The 8,316-nt window shown below is 33.3% G+C and overlaps 1 protein-coding gene across 5 annotated transcripts in view; it reads left to right on the top strand.

Moving 5' to 3' along the window:
* Nucleotides 1–7,612, top strand: part of LOC108627179 (bolA-like protein DDB_G0274169) — a 19,265-nt gene extending 11,653 nt beyond the window's left edge. Inside the window, exons 3-6 of one of the 5 annotated variants that reach the window (XM_018028279.2) lie at nt 5,535–5,749; nt 6,407–6,475; nt 6,886–7,214; nt 7,333–7,612. In XM_018028279.2, coding sequence (XP_017883768.1) covers nt 5,535–5,749; nt 6,407–6,475; nt 6,886–6,963 — 362 coding nt within the window. In that variant the 3' untranslated portion in view covers nt 6,964–7,214; nt 7,333–7,612. The other 4 variants (XM_026815381.1, XM_026815379.1, XM_026815380.1 and 1 more) reach the window with 4 other exon arrangements.
* Nucleotides 7,613–8,316: the final 704 nt, after the last annotated feature.

The following is an 8,316-nucleotide window of genomic DNA, read 5'->3' as shown; positions in this document are numbered from 1 at the left end:
TGCATGAATCGTCGGCATCTATGACTCTCGACCAGGTATGAGGGTATTGTTAGGATAATTGTAACGTCTCGCTGTAAAGGTGATTTTGTATTCGCTCGTAATGATGTTCGGATACCTGTTTGTTGAGGGTGGACGTTGTTCAAGTAATTTCTGTCTTCGGTCGTCAATCTACATCGGAACGTTGCAGGAACAATATCAAGGAGTTGTGCAGTTCGTAGTATAAAAAAAAATGGAACCTGATGGAGTGGTAGCCAGTAGTGAAAAAGTAAATGAAGAAGTGTTCAATTCAAATATAGATATTTGGAATGCGTGGAGAATATGTGAAAATATGTTGAAGAAAAACGGTTTTATGAAAGAGACGAAGTCTTATAACACTTCACAATGCGACGTGCAACTTGCAACCGAAATATACAATCGTGTTGTTAGTATGTTAAATGAAATGGACGTTACGGACGATGAAGAACTGATACTTCGGGATGATAGTATGGACGATGATATTCAATCATGCTCATATACTTCCGATGAAGAGGACATAGAAGAATGGAAAGAAGATGATGATCGTAGTGGTCGGCGATCCATTATATCTCTACATTATAAAAAGAAAGTAGTGGCCATGGCCAATGCGCATCCGAAGTGGTCCCTTCAGACACTTCAAAAACATGGAGCATTACTACTAAAAAAGAAAGCTTACTTGAAACTGTAATATTAATTTTATTTATAATACATGTGAAATATAGATAATATAATACATGTATAATGCATTAGCATGTTTCCCATACGAATCTAATGAAATTGTGCACATACGGTTCATTTTTCAGGTGGGAAGCAGAAATCGCTAAAGGGGGTAGTAAATTTTTTAAATATGAAAAAATAAATAATATGACCTTGCAGCGATTTCAAGAAGCAAGAGTCAATCATCAGTGGGTCACTACCAGCATGTTGCAAGAATGGGCTTTATCTTATGCCCGTGAATTGAAGTGCGACAAATTTAATGCAAGTGAAAGATGGGTACAGAGATTTAAAAGGAAATATAAAATACGGCAACGTAAAAAGTATATTAGTAAGACGAAAGTAGTATCCGCTGAAAAAAAACGTTCTGTAAAATGCAGCAATATTTCAAGAAGAAATTCGAAATCTGTTGCATAATTACGATACAAGTTTCATTATTAATACGGACCAAACGGACTGTCAATATTAATCATTCATAAATAGGACGTTAGATGTGAAAGGTTCCAAAACTGTAATTGTAAAAACGCGTAGTATACATAAATTAACTGATTCATATACTTGGCAATATACATTAACTGCGTCGGGTAATATTGTGTACGTTTGTTTACAATAAACGGCAGATAAGTTTGGACCGAGAATCCCAAAAGAAGTAAACACATTAACGGAAAGATTAAAAAATATTGTTGTGACATGCAGTAAATCCGGCAAACTGGCGAAATATGTGGAATATTTGCAAAAAGTTCTAAGCCATACGTCGGAAGTAATAATTTTTTATTAATTGTAGACTCAAGGGGAAGCCAAATGGGCGATGTATGTGAAAAGCTTGCTACGATACTCCCAAAATGTACGCCCGTGATTCTCAACCTTGTCGTCACGGTACAATTTTAATAATTTAAAAATTTGACAACACGCTGACAATAAAATAAAAATTTTATTTCGTTTATTGATTGATGTACCTATAATATATTTTATACATTTAGCACGTAAAATAATAATTTTTAATGAAAAATACAGTGAAAATTTCATTACAAAGTAAATAAAATGTTTATTTATTTATTTATTTCAATATTGTAGTAAGGCGTTAGCCTAGTACAATCTATACCTATACATATAATTGAAGTTCTACTCCACTTATGTGACTTGAGTTATATGCTTATAGTTTTATATGTATATACAATAATTATATTATTTGCAAGTCTAATACTCAATTACACTTAATCTACTGCTTAATTATGTAGTCTTGTACTGTCTGTTTTTATAATATTCTGTTTTTAGGATTATTCTTCTAAACAAAATGCTCTAAATTTTAAACTATTTAATATTTTATATTTAAACTATATTTTAATAAAGTTTGTTAGGTCCCAAATTTGTTTTTCGTTAATTGCTTTAATTATTTCCAACTACTCCCGTGTGCGTGGTGCACTTGTCAATTGTGTTTTCCATGCTCTTACGAAAAATATCATCCATAATATTGTAATTATAATTAATTGTATACGCATTACTTGAAATATATCGTTTGTTAAATATATTTATAAATTAGCTACGAAATAAAAAACAACAATGAAAAATGTCCATCTTCAACAAGCAGATATTCAGACATCACTACGAGTAGGTACGAAATTACCTTTATTGCGAGAAGTTACCATTATCCTAACAAAACCTTTATAGTATATAGGGTGTTCCACAAAAAGTGTTAGAGCCGAAAAGGGGTGATTCTATAAATGTAATAAAAGAGCGTATAGGGCCCGCGCTAAGCCACGGCCGAGCATCAAGGTAGCCAACCTACCTGCGGCTGGGTGCGAGCCCTACGCATGCTCTGATTGGTCAATGTTTTTCATCAACAATTTAAAAACCATGGCTCATTTTGCATTTTACGAAAGGAAATTGTTGTTCAGAATCATTTTGGCTCTAACACTTTTTCTGGGACACCCTGTATAGATGATGATTCATGTAGAAAATTCGGTATGAATGGAATTCACGAAGAAAATATATTTACAATGCACATGCAGAAAATTTCACGTAAACGAGTTTAATAATATTACTACAAGCGTATTTTACATTTGCATTATTTTAATTGCCTTAAAATTCACGTTAGAGCTAACTAAAATTAAATGAAGAAAAAACATTCCCTCATGAAGAAGACTAGAACGCAATCAATATTTTTTTTTCCAATTACTGCAATTTTTAGCATAAAATTTATGAAATCTGCGCCAACGAACACCTATTTTTATTTTTAAAATTGAGAATGCTTCTTAACGATATTTCTTTTTTTCGTCTTTTTCTATTTATATTTTTGGTATCGTGAGGTTTTTCAGTCGACCTTTGTCTGGAATAAAGGAGCGTACCTGGCTTATGATATCTGCCGTCTTTACAAAAAGGAAATGGGAGAGATGTGCCAGCATTAGGGGACGGAAATCCGTAGTTACATTTGGACGCTAGCAGACGTAGCATCGCTTTCGTACATAAAATCGAGTTGTAATGTAAAAAAATATAATATTGAATGTAGAAGATTGTGATGTGCAACGAATTGTGTCGCGAGGAAATTTGCAGAAGGAAATTTCGAAACTACAATTAAAAGATGCAGTGACATATCCTTGCTGAAGGGGATTTGATTGCACCAAATTCTTCTGCAGTGATCAATGAGGAGGCTCTTCTTATGGCAGAGGAAATCTATAACCGTACAATTGATATGTTAAATGAGTATAAATTCATCAAGTGTGAAGAACTCTTTATGAAGAATGAAGCCGAAGACAAGGAAACACATGAAGAAGCAAGGAGCAGTTCATCGGAGAATTACGAGCCACAGGAGAAAATAACGAAAACGGAACACATTCCATTAGAATACAAAATTAAAGTTGTAAACATTGTAAAAGCACACAAAGGATGGACGCTTAAAACTTTACAAAGAAGAGGGTGCTCTCGCTTAAAACGCATGGATGATATACCGAGGTGGGAGGCTCACATTAAACGTGGTGGGACCATTTTTGATAAGTATTCAATAATTGATTCATGGACGAAGGATCGTTTTGAAGAAGCTCGCAAAAGTCATCAGCAAGTGACGACGAGAAACTTGCAGGAATGGGCGTTAGCTGCTGCAAGCCAGTTCAGAGACTTCCAATTTAAAGCATCTAAGTCGTGGGTGAAGCAGTTCAAGCAGAGACATGGAATTCGTCAAAGGAAGATTATGAAACACGTCTCGGAAAGTGAGGATTCAACAATGGAGGAATGTTGGACATCCGCGGAAACGTTCCGATCTCAAATTAGAACTTTGATACAACACTTTCATCCAAATTTTATCATTAATACAGATCAGATAGACTGTGAATATCAAACGGATTCTGGCAGAACATATGAACACCAAGAATCCAAGGTGGTCATGGGCCAGGAACAAAATATAACGGAATTGACTTGTCACTCTCACACAGCGCAATATTCTATTACTATGTCGGGAAAACTATTACCCGTTGTTTTTGTGTGCCTACCAGAAATATCTGGATCATGCGGAAAGTCGATAGCCCAGTATTCGGCCAAATATCCAAAGGTAGTTGTTGTATATTCGAAATCAGGGAAACTTGCTACACATTTATATAAAAGTTTTTTAAGTGATTGCTTGAAACCGTACGTGCAAAAAGAGAAATTTCTGTTAATAATTGATTCTTGGGACGGACAAACTAATCCCGTATTGTACGATGAATTATTTCAAGACGATGACGGAAAAGTAACATGTACTTTAAAAGTAATCCCTTCGAAATGCACACCATTGGTCCAACCGTGCGATGTTTATTTTTACCGACAGGTAAAAAATTTTATCAAGAGATTACAAAACTGTACCTACTTACTTGAAAATAAACGCGAGATTAATTCAAGTGAGGATTACATTAAAATACATTCTGTTGCGCATCATCAATTGTCCTCCCCTATATTTTGCAATATGATTCAATATGCGTGGTATGCATCAAAATTATGTGATAACCGAGAAGTATTTATGAATGTGAATGATGTGTGTTTTCCAATAGACACACTTAAACAACTATGCGCTTGTACAAACGTTACTTTCATAATTTGTGCTAGATGCCGCAATAATTATTGCTTTCCATGTTTTTACGATAAGTATCATCCTGGGTCGTGTATGTAATTAATGTAGGAAATGCGTAATTATGTATTAAACGTAATATTATGTATTATTTATACGTTTCATTTTTCCCGTGTCCACAAATAAAAATCAGCATTTTTAATTTAAAAAATAACAATAGGTGTTCATTGGCGAAGATTTCATGAATTTTACGCTAAAAATTGAGGTAGGCTAAGGTTCGCTAAATTAAACTTGGATATTTGAGATCTTCAAATCCTGTAAATTTCAGAGAAATCAGTTTGAGCATCTTTAGTACAAATATTGTCTCAAAATACCTCGATAACTAACAGTTTTAAAATGTCGAGAGTTATCGAACTATACGAAAAAATAATGGAATTGTTGATCGCATAAGCACCATTGCACTTTTAAAAAAAATATTGGTCTACTCTTTAAATCATTTATCTATTTCCTTCATTTTTATATAAGTGCATTGGAGTACATTACTTTGTACATTAATTCAATATCTCACTTAGAATGAAATTTCTCAGTTTTAAAGAAAGAAATGTGAATCATATAACAAATACAAAAAGATTTATTTCCAAACATTTTTACATTACTTATACATCTAAAAATGTCAATTGCAATATAATTTATTATTTTCAATTTGGCTTATTGCTATATGTTTCTATATCTTATTGTCATTAATTTATTGTTAATTTTCTACATTCTACAGGCTCCTTGGGGAACTTGATGCTACAGAAGATGAGTAGTAATGCGGTATCTAATCCAATAGAAAATTCAATGAAGAAGAAATTAGAGGAATCATTAAATCCACTTGTTCTTCAAATAATTAACGAGTCCTATATGCATAATGTACCATCGGGATCTGAGACTCATTTTAAAATTGTCGTCGTCTCTGAATTGTTCGAAGATAAGTCACTAATCAAGGTAAGAATTTGTTTAAAAAAGTGGCTTACTTACTTTAGATTTGTATTTAGAATTTCAAAACACTCTGAGCGTTAGAAGAAAACAATTGAATATGCATTAAGATCCACTCAATAGAAAATCCTAATAAATATAGATAAAAAATAGGCAACCAATTGCAAGATATAAACATGTTTACATGTTAGCATCATGATTGTGTTAACACTGATTTAGACGTTTACAAAAGATATTCCACATGTACATTTTCGTACACACGTAACATATTCTTCATACAGAGTCGTGAACTCTTTCGAAAATACCAGATTTAAAGGCGCATATAAGTCTTCAAAATAGTTGTTTGAATTTTAACTGGGATATTTTTTTCTACGTCGTCTTTCATATTCGGATTGAAATGCTGCTATCTCATCAGTTGTGTTTTTATTTTTCCTCTTATTGAGCAATTTCATTTTTTCGATAAAACTATTAGTAACTTCTTTTTAGAGGAATGTTACAATTGAATAGGTACAAGGCTGAATGCATTCTCTGATAGACTTCTTAAATATCCCCACAATTCATTATTTACATAATGTACACAGTATTTGAATAAATTCCTTTTTATCGCGGTTGTCCGATCAATTTCGTTTGCAAGTGAATCATAATCGTTATTTGTTCAATTTTTAGCGTCATCGAATGATAAATCAATTGTTAGAAAGTGAATTGCAGAATGGAGTACACGCTTTATCGATAATAGTAAGTATTATCAACAATCTTAAACATTCTCATAGATATAAACTGTCTGCCGTAGGGAAGTATTGAATGAAAAATCAGTGGATAGCATTTTAAAGTAAAGGTTTAAAGCTTTCACTTAAAAGAAAAGTCATCATCTTACGATAATTTGTTGCTGAGCAATTATTTTCTAAACTTCAGCATTGACCCATACAGTAATGCCATAATTTTTTTGAGTATATATTGGAAGCTATTAGTGATAGAAAAAATGTATCAGACTAAAAATTATCCTACAAATTTTCATTTATAGCATCTTCTCCTGTTCAGCCCACTGTTCTTGCTCTACACTACATAAATTACAGTTTACAACAAACATTCGAATTGCATTTGCGAGGATTACATATCAGCTCATGTATCTATTAAATTTTGTTCAGGCAAAGACACCGGGACAATGGACGGAAAATAAGGGAATAGAATCGAGCCCAAAGTGCAGAGGTGGCTTTGGAAAATAATAAAGTTGATTAAGTAAATTCTTTCCATGTCAGGTCATGTATATTTATGTCGATATGAGCTACAAAATAATACTGAATTGAATAGACGAAACATCAGTTTTCCTGATCCAGAGGATTCTGATACAGAGTTATTTAAACAACATGGTGTCAGGTTGTCACAAATGGAAAATACATTGTTAGTACAACAGATTAAAGACGGATGCTTGAAGTTGTACACTTGAAGACATTATACTTGAAGAGGAAGAGAAAGGGTAAATAGAAATAATTCTATAATATACAAAATGAGTAGAACTGTTACATTAGAGAAGCCAATATCAATTTTCATGTCACAGGACTAACTACTAATATAATTATCTATTATAATTCTAGGAACCTCGGCTAAGCTAACTTCTCCGCTATTCGATCCTTCTGTGTATAGGTTTGTGTCAGTGAGATAATCCGATGGTGAAATAATGGAATAAATATCAAACTTTGCAATACAACGACAGCAAAAGCTAGTACAGTAGTTTAGTTCGAGGAACAACAAAAGAAAAAACAACCAGATCATGAAGCACTCAGATAGCTTGATGCTTGTTGAAACACACAAACTATGAAATACCAAATATGAAACTGTAACAAAAAAATATAGGTTCCCATTTAAAAAACGAAAGTTGACCTTCATTTTGCCTTGAAAATTTATTTTAAGGTCAAGTTCAAGGTCACCAATATTTTACCTCCTCGAAATCTTATAACTTTTGTCTGATACATTTTTCGCCATCATCCTTATTTTTTGAGATATTTGCCTGAATCAATTAAAATGGGACACCCTACATGTGCATGTGGTAGTTTTCCCTAGAGGGACAAAATTCAAAAGAATAGTACTTCGACGCGTCAAAAGTTAACGCGAGCCTACGTTAAAAAAATACGTAGCAATCGCTGGCCTCGAGTCATCATCCCTTCGCTGTTGTCGTCGCTGGAAGCGCGTCTTTCTTTTACGTACTTCAACATGAGACATACATAGTTTTTTATCTTTTTCGCACTGACGCACCAAACTTAAAAATCTTAAAAAATTCATGAACAATTCTTGCGACAATAAGAATCTATCATAAAAATATGGACAGTACATCCGAACGATTTCTATGTGAACATAAATATTTTAGCCCTTTCTTATTTTTCACGGCTACATTTTGTAACAAAAAAAGCTGAAATAATTCTCAGACGTGCTCAATTACGTTACAGACGTGTCAGAATTTTTTCAGATGAATAAATAATAAAGAAAAAAAAATGGATTATCTGGGTTTCAAACACACGGAGCCTCGAAGACTCCGAGCGTCGAAGTCTTCGAGCCTCGAGCCCGAGCCTTGAGGAGTGAAT

The sequence above is a fragment of the Ceratina calcarata genome, unplaced genomic scaffold (assembly GCF_001652005.2).
Source record: "Ceratina calcarata isolate Rehan_Ccalc_2016 unplaced genomic scaffold, ASM165200v1 scaffold446.2, whole genome shotgun sequence".
Lineage (NCBI taxonomy): Eukaryota > Metazoa > Arthropoda > Insecta > Hymenoptera > Apidae > Ceratina > Ceratina calcarata.
The sequence above is the reverse complement of the archived record's forward strand: the minus strand, read 5'-3'. Positions and strand labels throughout refer to the sequence as shown.